This window comes from Vanessa tameamea, chromosome 4 (genome assembly GCF_037043105.1).
Source record: "Vanessa tameamea isolate UH-Manoa-2023 chromosome 4, ilVanTame1 primary haplotype, whole genome shotgun sequence".
Taxonomy (NCBI): domain Eukaryota; kingdom Metazoa; phylum Arthropoda; class Insecta; order Lepidoptera; family Nymphalidae; genus Vanessa; species Vanessa tameamea.
This window is the reverse complement of record NC_087312.1, coordinates 1,434,445-1,456,771: the sequence shown is the minus strand read 5'-3', so window position 1 is coordinate 1,456,771 and position 22,327 is coordinate 1,434,445. Positions and strand designations below refer to the sequence as shown.

Here is a 22,327-nt window from a genome sequence, read left to right as displayed (position 1 = left end):
GTAAGTACATGTCACACGTTAAGATAATATTAAAAAAAGTTTATTTCAAGTTGAATAAGTTTATTAATATACTTGCCGCTGCACACAGGGACACTATGAACATATACATGTCTGTGTAACGGCGCCTATGTGTGGGGCGATCAAAATTTTCATTTATTAATTATACAGCAATATTAATAATAATTAGGACAATATCAATATTTGTCCAAAGTACTAACTAAACAAAACTTGATAACTAAACTTTAATTTACGAAAGGGTTCTTTTTTTTTTGTGCAAACGCTTGTACTTATAACCCATAGGACTTTTCTGGATAAGAGCCGTCGTTACATTATCGTTCGCTGTAAATTTATATATATATATAACACGTATAAAAACGACTGTCTGTCAATTACCAAATGTGAAGAGTGTAAATCAAATTCAATACTTACTTTCATCACTGATGAAAGTGTTATTTTTTAGTAACAATAGATGCTAATTATGGTTAGGACGTTGTGTTCAGATGCATTGTGAATATAACCACGTACGCTAAGATATATTTAACAGAACTTGAGAGGTTAATAATTGGGATTTTATACAACATTTTATCATATATTACTCGCAAGTTAAGTTAAATTAGTGTGAACAACTTTAAAACTCCGTTATTGTTTAATATTTAACGTGATGTTATATATCTGGAAATTTTACATACTAACGATATTCACTAATTATATGTATATATAATTTGAAAACTAATCCCTAATTTGTAATATTTTTATTGATCCGTCAGTCTGTACATAAGTGTGTCCTTCTTCGCGCTACCCAGTGACTTCAGTGGGGGCTGATCGCATCCTTGTCACCAAGTCTGTTGATCCGCTGCGGACCCCGAGGCAGGAGAACTCCTATCTGCGAGTCTGGGCTCGTTCTCTCTAATTTGTACTGGTGCAATAAATAATTATTTAAGAGATTTAGATCTAAATCCCTATATGCTGTTACATGCACGTCTCGACATGATGTTTATCTAACCGTCGAACACGATATTATTTTTTATGAACACATATTGTTAAGCACATGAAAATTCAGTGGTGTTTTCTTGGGCTTGATACATTAGACCCATAAAAATTATTGACTAAGATTAACGTGTTTTGTCCACTCGGTTTCGGTCACCTCGGCTTAATATATGTATATTGTGAGAATATACGTATATGTATACGAGTATATATTACGTTTTATACAATGTAGCTCACGGAAAGTATGAAAATATTTTTTTATTAATTATGACAGTCACGTCAAGTGTGTCGCGTGTCAATTAGTAGTGGATTAATTGTTTTAAATATCGGACTTGACATCTATCTTTGTAATATTTCTTGTCACATTGAATTATAAATTACTTTGTATTTTTAAAAAGTCGTTTTGGTTATGTTTTTTTTTTTAATTTGAATGTCCTCTTATGTCACAGTCTATAATATAATCTCAATTCATAAAATAAATAACCTTTTTTATTAAAAAATCATATTCAGTTTAAAGTAAGCTGTTTTTTTTTTTAAATAATAAATATATCGCAAAATGTCAATAAAACTTTTTATACATTTGGAAGAATTTTAATACCCATTACATTTAAACGAATGAATCGCTTATTGTACATTGTATAATATTATATAATGATATACATCAGTTATAACAACCCTTTTTCTAAATCTATTAATTAAACAAATTATCAGAACAAAAACACATTTTCATCTACTTATTGGCGAACGTACATTACTGAAAATGAACTTTTACCAGATGCATTATATCAATTTAATTTTTTTTTTATGTTTACAGTAACACATACAAACTAGTTTTTTTTAAATTTTTTATTTAGGCCTTATAAGTTTGTTTCTTTGTCAGACAAATAAACTTTGTATTGAGTTGTCCTTATTATGTTTTTTTTTTTTATTTAACTACGTCAGTTTAATTATTCAAGATATATATATTTTTATGCACGGATAGTGATTTACTTTTCCGTACTTTTTAAGAAAGCAAAGTTTTTAGATTTTAGCAAGAGCTCTATAGAAAAATTATCTAAATTAAAAAAAAATAATAATAAATTTTTCATATTTAATCTGTACATATAATCACTCATGAATTTTTACTTCAAAGAGTCGATTTAAAAAGTTTTAATGACTTGCGAATATTGCATTTCATTTTAATTGGAACATCGAGTGACGAATATAAAAAAGTTAATGTCAAAGGTGCACCAAGTACTTATTCCATTTAATGGATACTAAAGCAACTAAATAGGCAGACATATTTCTTCATTCTCAAGCTAAGTTGGGAAACGAATCATATCCTTTCACAAAAAAGCCTGCCCAGTCCGTTCGTATTTTAATAACTTCATATTATAGCCTCTAAAACCATACACCTAAGGTCTAATTACAGACGTAGCTTTATGCGTTTTCAAGCAATCGCCGATTGAAAGTACCCAGTCCAGTTTCAGTAATGTTTAGTACGCCTCGCCTAAAACCCAGTTGCCATTATCGGACCAATATAATTAATCGGAACGATCAAAATAGAAGTCGTGTTAATGAAAAACATAAGAAGCAAAATTTCTTAAAACTTTATGAAAATAATATTTCGATCTCGATTATGTGTGTTGCGATCTTTATAGGAAGATTTTAGTGAATCTCTACTGACGCAAAAAGGTTTTACTTCTTTTCACTGAACGTGTTTTAATTTTTTTAAACATTGCCAAGTTTATTATTTATACTTGTTCTTATGTAGCACTGAAGTTACAAGTATAACGAAACTTCAAATCCTTAATAATAAATAAAATATAATTTATTTAATTTAATTATAATTTATTCAAATTTAGAATTTTATTTATATATTTATTTAAGGAAATTATATTGTTTTAAGTATATTTCATGTGTGCCTTAAAACATGTTTATTTTGTTTTGAATAATAATAATGGCTGTGAAATACAGCAAGACAAGGTAATTTTGGCATTAGGTGATAAACAAAAAACAAAATATTTAATAGACATTCTTTGCGTCTCTTTAAACGTAATAATATTTATTTCTTAATTTTTTAAAGCCTCTGTATTTTTAAATTATTCGAAGAAAACGAATATTCACCATTAAAGTTACAGTACTACATTGGCAATAAAAATAGATATATATATATATTTTATGTCAATAATATAAATTAAAACAAAACAAAACGAAACAATTTCCGATATGACTTATCAGTCCGACGTAATGTAAACGGGTCCTAAATTATAAAGTACAACAATCATTACAGTTCACAGTTTGGCTTCGCCTAGAATGTTCTACAATAATAATATTTACAATTACAACTAAACATATAGACATATACAGAGACCATACATAGTGTATTTGATAAGTCACGAATGGTTTTAATTAGCTGTAAATAATGTTTCCATAGCATTACAAAATTAAAAAAAAATGAAAATGACATATGTCAAATATTGATTCCTTTTTGCTTCAGACGGTTTGAAGTGAAACTTCTTTTGTATGTGTCTGTAGGTAACGATTGTTAAAAACATTTCTTATGAAAAAACCTGACAAAAATAAGTCGCACATTCCTTATTACATTTTTAATATTTTTTTATGTGCTATTTTTTTACATTAGTTTAAAGATTTATAGTTATAATATAAATCAAATATATGTGTGTACTGCAAGGTAATTAATTAATACTTGAAGCTTGACATACATGACCCGACTGGCCATTACATGGTTTCCATTTATGGAAATCTTCGATAACATTATATCCATACGTTATTCGTGTCCTATCAAATATCATGCGATATTATAACCACACAAATTACAATTTATCTAAATATGCTAATTCAACAAATTCTCTAATCACATTTTTTTAAATTTTACTTTGGTCTCGAGAGATCACGACAAATACTACGTCAAGAATTTTCATGAAAAATTAGAAGCATTTGAAATTTATATTGAATTATACGACACATAAATTCTCATAATTTTCCAAAATTATATCATTCAATAATTTATTTAGGTTAATTACGCCACACACGTCCCAATATCGACTAGACTTCTTATGATATTGTTAGGCTTCATTCACACAGGTTCGTTTTATCGTTATTTTCTCGACGATGACGTATTTATGCTATGTATTATCTGTATTTTGTGTGTGTATCGTAACATAGCCATCCAGATCCAGATAAAAAATACCAATCCGATACAATATCGAACCATTTTACTGGTCCCTCAGTAAGGTAAAAAGTTCCTCAAATACAAATCCGATGTTAACATAATCATGACGGATTCATTCATATCGGACCTGTAGATACAAACCTGTGTGAATGTGCACTTAGTTAAAAAGAACAATCAACAAATGGTTTTTATTTGTACCACTAAAGACGAAATTAAATATTACATATAATACACCTGAACTTGTAACAGAGTCCACACCTCTAATTATGAAGAGGCCGATGTTTTACGGTTACATTAACAGACATCTATTAAATTTGAGGAATAAATATATTTTTATTTCGGTTTAATTTAGAACACAAAACAGTAGAAAAAAATACTTTTAAATAAACACAATACAATCCATCCACTACTTCTATATATTCAGCGTATTTCAAATTTAATTTTGATATAATTTTGAATTACACTTAACACTATGGGCTGTACAATAAACGGCCTTATTAATGTTATTTAGGGGGTTATTAGTTAAACAATGTTGTGTCTTTTTCTTTCAAATATTAAATCAATGGTAACAGAAAGAGAGAGAACAGTGCTTAACAAAAACAACGTTTATTAGCAAAGAGGTTTATCGTTAATAAAATTATAAATAATCATCTTAATATTAAAACTTGGCAACCCAGAATTTAAAGAACTAATAAATATAAAAACTACATTTTGAGACCTTAGAACGACATAAGTAACTTTCAGTATTGTCTATCTATGATTACAAAAACTACACGGTCATATAGACATAGACAACCTAGACACTTAGTTTTAGTAAAATCTATTATAGCCAGACGCTAAAAATCACTATTTGAAAATACACAGCTATGTGAGTAAATAAATATTTACAATTATTTATTCCAAATCATATCCGTCTATGAAATGGAATTCACTTATATTATTGACTAAAACTTTCAAATAAATTCAAACCAAAAATATCTCATAACGTTAGCAACATATCTTTGACTAGGAATTAATAAAATTAGGCAACTTTGCAGTATACGCAAAATTATCAAGGGACAAAACGTATTCGCTAATTCCTAAAATCCTACCGACAACTAATCTTTACGTATTTACGAAATTAAATTACGACAGGTTCCAGAAATCCCTTTTTTTCTCAAATTATAATTAAGAGTCAACGATATGAATATCTCCTCTTCGAGAGATGAGATATAGGAATATGACCTGACCTGACCTTATTGTGATATGATGAACAGACGTATACCTTCTTGTACTATAAATCAGTCATTTTTTTTATCTAATATGATTTTTAATACATTGATATTCAATGGATACGACGTTTCGTTCTAAAGCTTCATATTTACTTATAAGTAAAAAGAAACATTACTAACGAGCAAGACATTGACTAGAAAATTAGAAATTGGCAAAAATTTAAAACAGTACCTAACAAACGGTTTGAAAGGCAAGTTTTGGCACTCATATTACATCTGCAAATCACAAAATGAAAAGCACTTAATGTCTAACTTAGCGGTAATTCCGATAATCGCGCTAACCGCATTTAGGTCGATAGTGAATTACAAAAGTGGTCTAATAGACTAAAATATTGCGTAATATAGGTAGTACGATGAGATGGTAATAAGTAGCGCAGAACTGATGACCTATAGAATGTTGCAGAACATAATATCAGATAAATATAGGAAGAGAAAGCATTAATACGCTTACTCAATATACTTCTTAGAAGAATCGAAACGCAAAATATCTTTGCAACGATCACCTCTATTCTTTATCCTTTTTTTATCTATGTTGAGCAACTTTTAGAATTAAATTACATATGAGATCTTTTAGTTTGATTAGAAATATCTTCAAGATTTAAAGTCGTGTTTGAAGTAACTTTATCAGTTCAAATATTACGAAATATCAAATTGTCTAACAATAATTTTGAGATCTTTGTTCGTTAATTTTGTATCACATTGTCAATTTAGTTCATGTAAAAAATGAACTAAATTTTAATTGCTGAAACGTCAAATGTTAATGATAAAAAGTAAAGATTATTTCGCAATACGTTTTTTCAGATACAATTATTCTGATAAATTTCTCGTCAACGCATAAACAATTTCCCTATCAAAGCGAAGAGTACGACTTAAAAATTAATAAGTTCATCACTTAACATCATAATAAACTTGACTATTGTATGCTGAAACAAATTGAACTACAAAGCAATAGACGAGAAACCAAAGGCTATAGGCCTCCGGACCCAACTCTGTCTCATCTATCCTTAGGTCACGCTCGTCCCAACATGGCGGCCACGTCGCCAGCTGATTGAGAATGTAAGAGAGCTGTCCTCGCAGGTCTAGGAGGAGGCAGACGAGGTAATGCCAACTGTCCAGATGGCGTTGATCCGAGAGGACAGCCGGTTACGAATTCGTGGCGAGTTGCTTCTGTAGGCGTGATACGACGTTTGGGATCCCATCTGAAACGAAGAATGATATCAGCATTTTCATAAATATTTTAACTTTTTAGTTAAATAGTAAGTAAAAGTACAATATTTTATAATTGCAAATGTGTATATGTTTGTTTGTTTCGCTTTCACGTGTTCAACAGAATAGAACGTATAAGAACATAACCTAACACCTCAGACAGACAGACACTACTGTTTTAATATGTCAATGTAATTTATGTTTTCAAAAAACTATATTAGTAACTATAAAAATAGTAAAATTTATTGTTTCGAATAAAAATAATGAAAAAATGACCTAAATAACCAGTGTTAATAAAAACAAACTTTAAATTTTCTTGAACTCAATTTATGAATCTAGAAGCTATTTGAAATGGTTGTAGTGCATTGCACTAAAACAAAATAAAATTAATTGATATTTGTTAATGGTATTTTGTTTTTATGAGTATCTTTGATTTAAAACTTCGTGCCTTTGTAAATTATATCTTTTTGTATGATGTATTAATAATTATGAAATATTAATTATCTGTATATCAGATCACTTAAGTATTTATATGGTCTTAGAGTACAACCGGTGTGCTAACTTATGCTAGAACATATACGAGTTTTTCTAACTAAAGCTTTGTCATAGACTTAATAATTTTGTCCATATTTTTAATTATTAAATATTTTGCTTTTTATTTTAGTAAGTAAGGCAAGGAAGAATGGGCCGTGTCATTAGCTGGTCATAACTACGATGTACCTGTGTGAGAACCAGACGCGAAACCATCGAGTTTACGTCATTTCCGCGGCACTGGGAGTGTATTTTCGTACACACTTGATCACTCTGATAAGGCCTGAACAGTTAGCCAAGAGTTCATGGTAAGCATAACTTTTATATTAAATAATTGATTGTATAGAGTGACTTGGTAAATAAATTGGAAATTTCATTTACGACATTACGCAGATCCAATATTTCTGGTGTTAGTTAATTTGAATGAATGAACAAAAGTCTGGAATAACAGAGACATTTTATTAAAACTTTGTTTATTTTTAATATGATTTGTATACATTTGAATTTACAAAAAGTAATTTCGTAAAATTGTTCATAGATATTCCCACCTAAAAATCATTGATCCTATCTAGGAGTATTATGGTCAATACTCCAAGTGACAGGCTCTATACTGGCGAGCTTACATCTAGCTCAAGGCAGTTGCCTCCATCTAAGTCTAGATTTAAATTCATTTAATACACATTCATAAATACTGCCTGTCGACTTACAAATAGAGAAACGTTTAAAAGCTAGAATTTACTATTTAGGTCAAATATTTATACTATGTTGTAATAAAATTTGTGTTTAAAATATATATGATATAGGTCCGTTTGATCATTGTATCAAACTATACGTTGGTTCTAGATTTTTGGTACTACGCACCCACCACAAATATCCTCTAGACTGGTTTTAGCTAAGGCGGCCATTCTCAACATAGTCTAGCTTACTGAGCAGGAGATAATATATTGCAGATCGATAAATCAATTCGAAGTAAACTTTATTCAAGAAGGTTCGAGAACTCCTTTGAATTTAATGTTTATTTTAATATAGAGCCATCTGTTCGGAATTTAAATTATTTCGAAAAGAACTGGCCAGAGACTCATTAGTCACAATTGTTCATCAATAAAAAAAAAATGTTCATGTATTAATCATATACAATTATATGTATATGCATTTATGTGTCATGTATGAACATCAACGAATGTTAACTTCAAGCTATCATTTATATAATCATGTAAAGATATATCAAGCCTTACTTATTGAAAAAGTCAACATGAGGTTTATGTAAAATGGTCTGGGAACTTAGTAAAACGATTTTGTCAAAAACAAATATACTGTGACGTTATCGTAAGTATTCCTATATTACCAAAATTAACTCGAAAGGAGTCTCTAATTCTAAGATTACAGATAGCCCGAACCGCTTTTTATGTCGGAAGCGTTCCATAAAAGGACTATATCATAAAACATGTTACATTTAACATTATTAATGAATTTATTTAATTATTAAAATTAAATCCTTTATATTTGTTAAAATTAAATACAAATAAAAATTAAAAATAGTGTCAAATCGGGACCGCGTGGAGCTCTGGCAAGAATGTTAGCAGTATTCTACGTTAAATCTTAATAACGATCCTCTGGGAGGCAATAAGACGAGGATTATTTCATTGTCCCATTTGCAGTTGAAACACTTGAACCTTGCAGTAGTAGTGCAAAAAACCTTCATATAAAATATAACATTGATCATGATACTTTCAAAGAAATTTTGCAACATGTGTTCTGCAACCAACCTGAATTAGAATATCGTGTTGGACTATCCTCCAAATCTTCTCCACAAAGGAAGAGAAGGCCTTACCCCAGCTGTGGGACTTTAACAGACTGTTATGTTACCTTATATAAACAATATGCAAGTTTCTAATTGAATGTTTAATTAGTTTAAAAAAATAAAACAATTAATCTTTCACTTTCTTAATGATGACATTACCTCAGTACGCTTTTTCCTATTAAGCGTATATAGGTATGTAAATGTCTCCCTACAAGTAATGTACGTACTGTGAATGTATAAATAAATAATTACTTACGAAACTCATTTACGAATAAATTAGAAAGATAATCTTTAATGTATTTTACATATTAGGTTCACATGCTTGAATTTTCATACATTAAATTAACTTGATCAAATAAATTTACTCGGTGTTAGGGCTTTTTGCAAGCCGGTCTGGTTAGGTATCACCATCTCGTCATCATTATATTCTACCACCAAACAGCAATACTACATATTGTCGAGTTTGGGTTTAAAGGGTGAGTGAGCCAGTACAGTCATGAGGGACATCAATAACAAAATTAAAATCAAAATATGCTTTATACAAGTAGACTTTTACAAGCACTTTTGAATCGTATTTTTTGCAAAATTATATTAAGTGAAGCTACCACCGGTTCGGAATGTAGATTCTACCAAGAAGAACCGGCAAGAAATAAATTTCCGCATGCTGCTGTGATGCCACTGTAAATATATATAATATTGTTGTAAATATATTGTGACGCAACAGTGAGTATTCCTACTAATAGATTAATTATCTGTAGTTGTTACCCCAAAGTAATATGCCATACGATATAATACTATGAACATAACCAAAATAAACTAGACGAGCGCTATCAATATCAGCTATACCGCTGTTCAAGTTAGCTTGATCTTCTTGACGGGCTAGTGATGAGAAACAGAAAATATAACATATATAAATTATTATATAATAATTTTCTAAAAAGAGTTATACCAGCTAAAGAGACCCCAAACAAAAGGACCCCCGTTCGTAACAATAACTTAAAAATGATCTTTAATGAGGATTTTTGTAATCGATATTTGTTGCAGTTACTGCCTGTTATTCGCATCCCTACCGTCTGACCGATGTAACATTGTACAAACTTACAATTGTTCTATTATTTTCAGTGTTTCTATTTAAATTTTACTTTGAATAATAATCTATAATAGAAAATGTATTAAAATTTTCGGATAACGCTTGAATTTTTAGGAACTTTTGTATTATATGTATTTTTATAAATATTTTTACAATTTTTAAAATCATTAAATTAGGAAAATAATATGTTCGTCATTGCAAAGTTATGTCGATCAGAAAAATTGACATCTGTCAAAAAGATCAAGCTATCTTATACAGGGTATAGTTATCTAAAGGCGTACGCTGCGGAGCTAAGTCTTCCTGTCAGGGGGATAAATGAGGACTCCACTGAAGTTTACAATCCAACACTATTCATAAAACCAGCGCAGTGTCAGCGACATCAAGACAGCCAATTAATGATATATGAATATGTATAAACGATATAATCTTTTGGGTGGCGTAATTTTCATTTATATATTTGTATTCGTATAATTTTTTAATGCAAAACGTGTTAAATAAATCAAAATAAAATAATATTCGTTTTCAAATCAAAGTTCCCAAAAAAATAATTGCTTAAAGATTATTATAAAAACATCACGATAATTTAAATATCTTAAACTTATTTACCGTAGACATTGAGAAGACCCGTTATTTTTTTTTCTAATCTTTCATCAACGAGAATCTGGTCTACGTGCCGATTATTACGTAAGAATCGACACGCATTTAACCTTTCACCGCTGACTGCGTACGCGTAACGCTCATGACTTACTTGTGTTTCTCTTGAAGTTATTTGATGGGAAAGAATATGGTACTTGATTTAATTGGTCAATCGATTTGGTTAACGGCAGGGTTAGAAATTTGAAGAGTTCGTATCAACATACATAATTTAAAAAGTTGATCCGGGTTTAATGCTCTCTAAGTTGTTTGGACTAGTTGATGAACATAATTATTGTCTTAATGCTTAAATAAGTTAATAAGTAATAATGACGAGTATATAATAATCATTCTACTTGTCACAAATACAATTTATCATTATTTTTTAAAACGCAAGCTTATTTTTAAACAAAATTGTGAGATATTATAATCATTTAATCTACTATGTAAAACATTTTTATCCTTAGCTTGCTGAAAACGTTTGTCAAGGTATTTTCGATGCTGACTATACACCGTGAGTTAAGACACTATCTGCTGATCACGAAGCTGAGCCTATCCCTAACTTTCACCACTCTCACGGCTAAAGGTCAGGTATGCGAAAACGGTTAGGCACGAAGGTGCGTTGTTACATTGTCTTGTAATGTAACAAACTGTCGCCTTGACAGTGGGATATTATTATGTTGCATACGATATCTTAAATTTATACTTAATAATTAAGTAAACTTAATCTGAATTGACAAGCGACTTTTTTTTAAAACAAATTCACCGTGAACTGAGTCCTAGTTGAAGGCTTGTCGTAGTTGGTGAAACGTTTTCACCCGGCAATTTTATTATTGTTTTAGTAGAATAGTCAAATATATTACTGACCACTTACCATCAGGTAGCTCATTTACTCGTTCACCAACCTATGTTATAAATACTTGGTGATGGGGCTTCGTCTGCTAGGGCAAGCCCGTCTGGGTAGGTACTACCCACAATATTTAGTACTATTGTGTTCCGGTTCAAAGGGCGATTGAGCCAGTATAACTACAGGCACAAGGCACTTAATATCATAACTTGCATAGTTGTTGGCGCATTGGCTAAATTTTCACCATGTCCATTACGTATATTTTAAAAAAACATCTTTCAAATCGATAATACCGACAAATGATTGATGCAATATAAATAATCTCTTATATCAACAAATATTTACTATCCTATTTACTACGAACTTTTATTTAACTCCATCAGTTAATACCTAGTTCAAATCGTACAACGACACGTATTCCTCACAAACGATTGAATTTATATTTTACAAAAAAAAAATCAAACTAATTAGCAGTTATGTAAACTACTGTTTAATAATCGTTTCAGTAAATTATTCATTTACATAATAAACAAATTATAACGCAGTAATTTACTGTTAAACAACTATATATTTTTAATACAAAGTATTGTTAAATATATTACAGCTGAAAATGTATTTAATCATACTTTTACTTTATATTTTATTCAAGAAAAAAATATTAAGCAAGTATGATCATATTAAAAGGTAAACATTAAGATCTTATGTTATGGCGACTCTACACGGTACACGGTTCATAGCCAGACAATTTAAGACAAAGTGCGAAAGATGATTGATGGTCATTACGCATGCATAATTGCTAATTTGCGTACCGTTGATCTTTGTAACTTTATAATGAATAGAACAAGTAACAATTTGTTTACAGATATTCAAGCGACTTTCTTCTCCTCAATACTTTTGAATATCATTGGGCTACAGCGATCATATAGTCTCTGTATTGTGTTATAGCCTAGCCCTTTAACGTGTGAATTTAATGTCACTTGAGTTAACGCAATTTACTTAAAGGCGAATATAAAACCACGCGGGGTTTTTGCTGATTTGGCACAGAGTACAGAAAACAAGGAAGAGTTATTTCTTTAAAAAAAAAAAAAACGGTTTGCAATGCCCGAAATTAATTAACGAATTACTAACATCCATATTTACCTCTCCCTTTAAGCACAATTATATCGATATTATCCCTAATCCTCTACAATCCGGGTCGCGAAATGCCATCGCCTTTTAATGCTACCTTTACCTATTGTATTGAACATTTATGATAATCCTGTGATCACATAATTTATTGTATTTTAAGGTCCTAAATAACCGTGCTTATACTTATGTAATTCTTGGTCAGATATTAATGCGTTCATTGTTCAACACTAACCTCCAAACAACAAAGGTCCATTGATACACATATTCAACGAACCAGAACAAATATAATCTTAGAAGATCTATATCTTTTTCGTAATACGGTTACGAAGTAGCCATTCTGAGCAGGACCGTAGAATTTGATTGATATGGTAATCTGATTGTGGATGTTTTCATTTTAACGGATTAGAGGATTTTTAATAGCTTTACATATATTGGATAAGTTTTAAAAATTAAATACTTTAATATACGTTTTGATTGCATTATCAATTTTTTTTTTCAAAAGATTTGGCGATCAATCTTAAAATCGTTATTTTCGCCGACTGTACCAATAGTCTACAAGTTGTCCCCGGAGAAAGTAACTACTTAAACGTTATATATATAAATCGATGATTAAGATTTTTGATTAATAAATTCGTATTACAATTTTTATATTCAAAAGTTAATTTATTTAAATGACGGGTATTCAACCTATAAACAAACCTTTATCCGATTCCGTAATAATTATAACAACATTACCTACAAAATAATATAAGAAAACAAAACTGTTTTCTAATTCAATCACGAAATTTATTTCATTAATATATTTTTCAAAAATAAAAAAAATTGCAATCGTCCACCCGTGCTGATACAATATGTCATTTAAAGTATTATATTACTTAGTCGGGACTTACTTGGTGGTAGGGCTTTGTGCAAGCCCGCCTGGGTAGGCCCTCCCACTCATCAGATATTCTACTGCCAAACAGCAGTACTCAGCATTGTTGTGTTCAGGTTTGTAGGGTAAGTGAACTAGTGTAACTACAGCCACAAGGGACATAACATCTTAGTTCCCAAGTTTGGCGGCGGATTGGCGGATTGGCGATGAAAGGAATAGTTAATATTTCTTACAGCGCCATTTTCTATGGGCAACCATATCATCAGGCGGTCCATTTGCACGTCCGCCAACCTATACCATAAAAAAAACCTATCCAAACTCCCCGGTCATCGTCGAGGCCCGTCATTAACAGCCATACGCTGAACGAATAAAAAAATCTTACTCCATTTCATTTATAAGTATCACTTCTGGAATATCTTACTGTATTTTCTGCATTTCTAATGATTGTTTCCGATGTGTACAAGAACCGACAACATAATAACAATTTGATTTCGTTATTATATTTATAAACAATTTAATATTTTTAATACAAGGCATTAAAGTTTCTTCCGACAGTAATTAATTATACACCAATCACAAAACAGATATAGGAATTCTTTTTTTTCCATCAAATTGATAATTATCGTGTGAATTAACTTTTACTTTTACGACCTACGCTACAATTCGTTTACATTTAACCGGTTATAACTCATTCACTCATTCAAACATTCATATCTTCCTATGATATCAGAAAAAAAGTGTGAACTCGAGTGAAAGTTTTATTCTTATTTATGTTACGTGAAACGTTTGTGAAAAATCACTGAGAACTGTTTTAAGACATTAACATTTTATTTATCGATGGGAAACAATGTCATCTATGATTAATTTTTATAACCTTTCGGTGTTTTTATCTAGTCGTGACAATTTTACTTCTTAAACTCATTCAATGAGTGGATTTATTTTTAAGTGTAAATAAGGTTATTGTTGGAAACTATGTTTTATTATTGTGTTTCAGTTTATACGTGTGAGTGACCTTGTGTAATTACAGGAATATACGTTAACAGATACAAGGAACGTAATGTCTTATAATATCTCGCTGTTGACAGCGTATCTTTTTGTTCTTACAGTGTTAGTGACATTGGCAAAGGTGAATATTCTATCAGTCTAAAATAAAGCAAAATGAAAAAATGCATGACTAAAAAGCAAATGTATTAAACAAGAGGCTTAATTATATTTGAAATTGCGGTACATTTTCTTACAGTAACAGCCTGTAAATGTAAAGCCTCTCCCTATTTGAAGGAGAAGGTTCTAGGAACTTATTCCACCACAGATATACATGTGACATAATTTAATTGTAATTAGACACATGCAGGTATCCTCACGATGTTCTCCTTCACCGACAAGCACTAGATGAATTATAAAAACAAATTTAACACATTAAAATTCGGTTCAGATATACGCGTTCTAACCACTGGGCCATACTGGCTCAAGAGCAATATCGTAGTAATAACTAGTAGCAGTATCTAGTTCATTAATTTTCGCCCACCTACCTAGAATTGCAATTCAAAAGTGAATTGCTAACATTCTTGTTACAGCTCCGACTAATATTCTACGTTGTATAATAATTATTTCATATAAACGTAATTGACTGTTTGTAAATGTGCCGCAATTGGGCTGGGCTATCTATTCTGAGGATACGATTTGTAACTTATGCGACGTCGTTTCATTTGGGCACGGTTACAGATTATCGTATGAGTTAGGGAAATTCGCTCACGATGTTTTCCTTCATCGATGAGAATGAGATCAATTATAAAACAAATGTACTAATTACAAATTCAGTGACTGCTGGCTTTTGAACCAGCTACTGAGCCATTCAGGATCTTATTTTTAAGCGTTAAACAAAAATATTTCTATTTACGTATTACATTAAGATTATAATTATATCCAAATAAAAATTAAAATAGTTACTGGACAAATCAAGGCCGCGTGGGATGGTGGCAAGTATGCTTGCAGTATATCTCCGTTGCAATTTCGATCCCCTGTGCAAAAAAATGAACCAGCCCTCCTGTCACTAGTGAAGGCAATAAGACGAGGTGTTATACTTTTAATTAAGTTTTATTAAATGTAATTATGACTTTTACATTTAACATAATTTGTTTATTTAAGCATTTTGGTATATAAGACATCTTTATCAATTTATCGTAACTAATCCTATCATTGACATTACACTATGAAATTTTTAAGTTTAACACGTTCATTAATTATCCCAGTAATCCATCAGAGATTCGTCTGACTTTCTATAATTTCCGTTACATCAATTATGCAAAACAGAAATCGATGGTATGTAATAGACACCATTATATAAGAAGTTGTCATATGTTACGAGTGTGACCTTTCGTGATTCAATTAAAAAAAAAAATAATAGACCGCAATGTCAATAAGGTCGAAACATGTAATAACACAAACTGACATAAACTAAGTCCTTATAATATTTGTTGAAGAAATTAAAATAAGAATCGATCTGTGACCATCCCAGCAGCAAGCGGAACTCGTGTCGGAACGATCGATCGATCGATTAGGCTATACTAATAAAAAGATAAATTCGTTGTTGAACTCCGCAAATATATAAAATCGATATTTGTCAATTAGAAATTGTCTTCAAAACAAATCGACCAATGTATTACTACGTACGTATATATGTATTTTTAAAGTTCAAAGTTAAAGTTTATATATTTGTACTATTGGCTTCAATAAGTCAACGCTAGATGGCGCTGCAGCAAATGAAATTCTACACAAGCGATTTATATATATACAAGAATTCTACTAACAAATTGTCAGTTTATCACTATCGAATCGAAACATAATAGTTGCCGTTCAGCCGAGTACCTACTTATTCTAGACAACACAACGAGCCAGTTGCGGTTCGGTCATAGTTGGGTCGGAATACAATCGGGATCGTATCGTAGCCGATATAAATAAATAGAATTGACCCTCACTAACGTTTAAGCTGAGGTTATTTTTTGCAAGGAATAGTCCGAATTTCGATCGGAATAGAATCATGAGAGAACATATCAAGACGGTATAAGTTAGTCGAAATGCCTAGCTTAGTTATAAATAATCATAATCAGCCTGTAAATTTCCCACTGCTGGGCTAAGGCCTCCTCTCCCGTTGAGGAGAAAGTATGGAGCATATTCCACCACGCTGCTCCAATGCGGGTTGGTGGAATACACATGTGGCAGAATTTCGTTGAAATTAAATACATGCAGGTTTCCTCACGATGTTTTCCTTCACCGCCGAGCACGAGATGAATTTTTATATTGACTATAATATAAATATTAATTGAATTATAAACACAAATTAAGCACATGAAAATTCAGTGGTGCCTGCCTGGGTTTGAACCCGAAATCATCGGTTAAGATGCACGCGTTCTAACCACTGGGCCATCTCGGCTCTTAGCTTAGTTAGTATAATGTATAAAATGAAAAAGATGGAACAATACAACATCCACGAAAAATACGTAATGTCGGTTAATGCAATACCGGAATTCTCCATTTTGAAGTAAGTCACTACTCCCTAATGACTAACATTAACCTTTAAAGCAATAAAATTACGGTCCCAATTTTGCAATTTCCAATGACTAACCCGACCGGTACCTATTTCACGCTAACACACACACTGACACACTTAGTGTCGGTACTTATTCAATACAACTGTGGCAAAATACGTAGACGACAAAGCTTTAGAATATTTAATACCGAAAACTGTTCATTGTCTTTGTAATGCAACTCACACAATATGCCATTAGTAGGAAAATAAGGTGTCGTAAAAGTCATACTATGGGACAAAGCCATCTTTATTAATAGTTAAAGGGTTGTGAGGAAGCATACTTAACTAATACTTAGATTATCTTACGGTTTTAAATATTTCACAACTGACGTGTGGTACTAAAGAATTAAAAGATGAGCATTCCACAGTTACGGATATGAAGAATAGAAGAAATGATATCTAAATAAAAAGCCATACTGTAACAAGATTTTAGTGGGAAATACAACCATCTGTAACCATACAATTGAAATCTGTAATATCTTCGAAATATTCATTTAAATTACATGCTGTAAAGGGCCATATCGATCTATATTAAATGCACAATGTATTTAACACGTTGACTGTCCAGGCCAAATCCAACAACCTTCACGTGGCGTCCTGCGGTTTTTTTATTAAAGGTAGTTGGAAATACTTCACATTTAATAAATTTATACTTGAAATCTCCGTCACTGTAATATTACAGTTATTTTCAGCATGTATCACATGTGATACAAGGACGTCTCGTCCTTAATTTTAGTGTATCACATATGATGCAGGGAACGTCGAAGCAAAAAATGTGGGTATTCATATAACTAATTGTTTTAGTTTTCTTGCGGTAGTTGCATAAAAATAATTATAAACGTTAATCATAATTAATCGAGCATCGCAGATCTATTGTTGCACAAAATAGTTAGCAAAAATGAGTTCCCGACCGTTAAGTGATGCTAATTATTATACCAGTGTACCTTTAGCTAGATTTCTTAAAAACCAGAAAACTGATTTTTGTGGAACTGTCATAAAAATAAGGCGAGGGCTTCCTTATGAGGTGGTACACCAACCATTGAAAAAGGGTGAAGTCGCCGCTCAACAAAATGACTGCATGACGTGCCTCAAATGGCACGACAAACGTGATATTTTCATGTTATCTACATGCCACAATCATGAAATGCAGCTATCTGGAGGTTTTCGACCTATTATGAAACCAAAGATGGTGCTTACGTACAATAATGGAAAAAAAAGGAATTGATCTAGCGGATCAATTAGCAAGCTACAATTCTCCTGTGCGAAAGACATGTATTTGGTACAAAAAGATAGCAGCAGATATTTTGTCTATTGGAGTTGTGAACGCCATCATCCTTCACAATGAATTAAATCCAACCAAAAAAATTAGATTATTAGCTGGCCATGAATACATAATAAAAAAAATATTGACAATTGGAGCATTAGCTATACCCGCTACAGGGCCATCAAGATCTCTAATGGCTTCAACGCATAAAATGACCAATATACCTAGAATAGCTAATGGTAAAATTGCAAGAAAACGTTGTCTCAGTTGCTACAAGAAATTGAAGGATGCTGGCAGCACCACAAAAGAAGCTCAGAAGAAATCACCCCAGGTACACACAGTGTAAGCAATGTAATAAGCCATTTTGTATCCCATGCTTTAACGAATTTCATTGATTTTTTGTCTTAGCAATATTTTTCATTCAGTAAAAAAAATGTGTTGGTTCATTGGTGTTTTACTTTTCTTAATATCTATTCTAGACGTCCTAATAATATTTATTTCCCTAACTCAGACGTCCTCGCCAATAAACGGTGTAGAGTCTGTACGCCTACTTGCATCAGATGTGATGCAAGGACGTATGGTGAAAGATAAATTTGTATCATATGTGATGCAGGGACTGTCAACGTGTTAAGGTACCTAATTGGATAAGGATTAATGCTGTATTGCATAAAATCGCTTCGTAAATAAGCCATTCATTCTCATAAAAAGTAAAGGATAAAAATTTTTGTTGTTGGCTAACCCTAAGAGATAGACATATACCATAAACTTTTTTGAAGACCTTTTTAAGGTGTACAATTACAATACTACAATACTGTAGGACATTATTTTAATCTATCTCGTAGGGTTCAGCCAGCGTTTGCAATGTAAGCGCAAAAAATATGTTTATTTACGACATCACTTTAGAGACCTCTAAAATTATCAGTGTTTCTCTACTATATTGTGCATGTATTATACATATAAACCTTCCTCTTGAATCAATCTATCTATTAAAAAAAAACCGCATCAAAATCCGTTGTGTAATTTTAAATATATAAGCTTACAGAGGCACTGACAGCGGTAAGCAACTTTGTTTTATACTGTGTAATGATACTTAATATTATATAATGTAAATAGAAAATGTTTCTTGTCAATGCTTACGATCAATGTTAATACTTTTAGTGTATAACGTAAGTGAAGTGAATAATAGTTATTGGATAAATTACATAATCATTTATATTCAATGTACTTAATATCGGTAAGTTCATCAAATAACGTACACACGCCTACTAAAAAGGTTTATTAATCAAAATGTCAAAGGATTTTTTTTTTCATTTAAAAAAAGGTTATCAATTAGAAGTCTTTTAACCTGTTTATTCTTTAATATGTTAGCTGACTATGAAGATTTTTAAATGATTCAATTTTTAATGGACACATCGAAAATGGTTTCATTTAAATTCGATAGAAAAATCAAATCCTAAAAGCGGAATAAGTGTAGTATGTTATTGTTTTTTTGATCGTTTTTTTTTCTGTAAAGAGTTCTTTTTAAAAACGAGTTTTTATTTAATCCGTGTACCGATGATTACACGTTAGTTTACTAAATGATATACCCACCAGTAACAAAAATGTACGCAAAATTGATTGTTGAACTTGTTTAAAAAATCCGTTACAAGGGAGTGAGAAGTGAGTTAAATGAAAACTTATAAAAATTAACAAACATGACGTCAATATCTATTAGAGAAATATTTGAATGAATTATTAAAGAGAATATTTGAATTAATTTGCACTCACTCTAAGCACCGATGTAAAAAGTGAAGGAAGGCTGGATCGTTGCTCTGGACAGCTGTAGAGAGAGTTCTCGATCCAGGTTTCCGCTTTCGACCTTTCGAGTTGGTCACAGATCGCGGTGAACCTTTTGAATCTGTAAAGGAAGTAGTCACAGTAACCATTTTTATGTCTAATAATTTCATACGATAATATATATAAGTCGGCGTCATAATGAACAAGATTTTTGTAGTAAGCTTTTCTCGCCGTTTACGAATATGTACATATTAAAAAAATATGTTGTACGTAGTAATCAGAACTAATAATCTATAAGTACTAATAATTAATATATGTTTTTTTATATCTATCTCACTTGTTATTTTATATATCTAACATCTGATCCCTCTACACGTGGTCGAAGCCATTGGAGAAGGACATAGGCTATTTCTGCCCTGAAACGCGAGCAAAGTCGCGGGCGTCAACTATTATCAGTATATAAATATAGGTTTATATTAGTCAAATTCATTTCGCGTCGTCAAATTAAGTTAAAATCGTTTCACAAACAGTATAGATAGAATATTAGACGTTGACATATTTTTTCGTTTGATTGACAATTTAATTACACATTTTAAAGACCATCAACTATGTATTGGATGTAACAATGATTCAGGGGTATTACACACATAACGTATGTAACATTAAATTGCCGAAGAGCTTGCAATGTCGTGGCAATTCATTAACAGGGGTCAAATACTTTCCATTAAAAATATCACCTATTAGGCCCCTAGCACATGGCGTATTTTAAACGCGTCTGCGCCGTAGATGCTTATTGCATTTTTTTAGATTCGAACGCGCGTAAAACGCGATACAAACGCCTGTGTGTAGCGCGTTCGAAACTCGTTTGATGGCCGTACAAAGGGCCAAAGCAGGGGTAGAGGAGGGGCGTGCGCGATGAGTTTATGACCAAAACGTGGAGGCTACGAGCGGCTAAAGCGCGTTTGTTTCGATATATCAGTGCGTATACGCGCAGTAACCGCACGTTTTCCGATTGCTCCATATGCTGAGGTTACAAGGTTGCGTTCAACTCTTGTTTGAAGCGCGTATACGCGCGTTTAAAATACGCCATGTGCTAGGGGCCTTATAGTCTAGTAAGCGATTCGGTCACAAGAAAAAAAAGGTTAATAACATTATCGTGTGAAACAGTAACAAAAAAAAAAATTCAAATTATATTATACGGAACTGCATCTGTTAGAAAGAGAAAGATATGCTCGTCATATCGCCTTTTCCTTACGTGACGATGCCGCGTAACAGAACTTCGTTCCAAAGTACCAAAAAAATATTTATAAATATGGCTTTTGGAGTTAGTACTCGTTGATTTTCATGCATGATATATACATAATGAATATATATAATTTAATTAATGGATACACTATTATATTTATAGTCTTTGCTCTTCGATGTAATCTCAGTTCTGTACTATTTATAGTAACAGTCGCTTGATTGTACGAATTTTTGCAAGTCCGTCTGGTTAGGTACCACCCACTCATCATATGTTCTAGCGTCAAGTGCAATACTTATTTTTAGTATATTTGTGTTCCGGTTTGAAGGGTGAATGAGCCTCGAAGAATATAACTTCTTAGATCCCAAGATTAGTGGCGCTTTAGCGAGTTAAGGAATGGTTACTATTAAAAAAAAGGAAGGCCCTTCTCTCATACTTATAAAATATTGTTCTTGTTACATTCTATGTGATGCAAGCTAATAAAACTTACCAAAGAACAGCCGTTTCCGTGTAGCATGCAGTAGGAGATCAGGCGGGGGTGGACCAAGCAGCTCCATGATACAAGCGAGCTGTTCCGCCTCGTTCTCCCCCGGGAACAGCGGGTAACCCGTGTGAAGTTCGGCTAAAATGCAACCTAGGGAAAATTTAAACATTGACTAATTTTCATAACCTGAAAATTATGTAGTAATACATTAATCTTCAGATTGTTTGAAGTGAAACATCTAGAAGCGCGTCTTAAGATAAGGATCGACTCGTACGCCGCAACGCAAACAGGATGTGACATGATGAACGTTCTCTTATGCTGCCTTGATCCTCACAACCACCCTCTACTCTCTTTTTGTGTGTGTAGTACTATACTAGTTGTCGCTTGCAGCTTTGCTTGAGATTTCGTTCTATGTCGTCAGGGTTATAGGCATA

General features: G+C 31.8%; 1 protein-coding gene across 2 annotated transcripts in view; it reads right to left on the bottom strand.

Annotated features, from left to right (window-relative positions):
- Nucleotides 1-6,218: 6,218 nt before the first annotated feature.
- Nucleotides 6,219-22,327, bottom strand: part of LOC113396670 (dual specificity tyrosine-phosphorylation-regulated kinase 2) — a 59,367-nt gene continuing 43,258 nt past the window's right edge. The window contains exons 7-9 of one of the 2 annotated variants that reach the window (XM_064220650.1): nucleotides 21,900-22,043; nucleotides 20,158-20,287; nucleotides 6,219-6,632 (exon numbers count right to left, since the gene is read on the bottom strand). In XM_064220650.1, the coding sequence (XP_064076720.1) occupies nucleotides 6,443-6,632; nucleotides 20,158-20,287; nucleotides 21,900-22,043 (464 nt within the window). In that variant the 3' untranslated portion in view covers nucleotides 6,219-6,442. The remainder of the gene's footprint in view (nucleotides 6,633-20,157; nucleotides 20,288-21,899; nucleotides 22,044-22,327) is intronic. The other variant, XM_064220651.1, reaches the window with a different exon arrangement.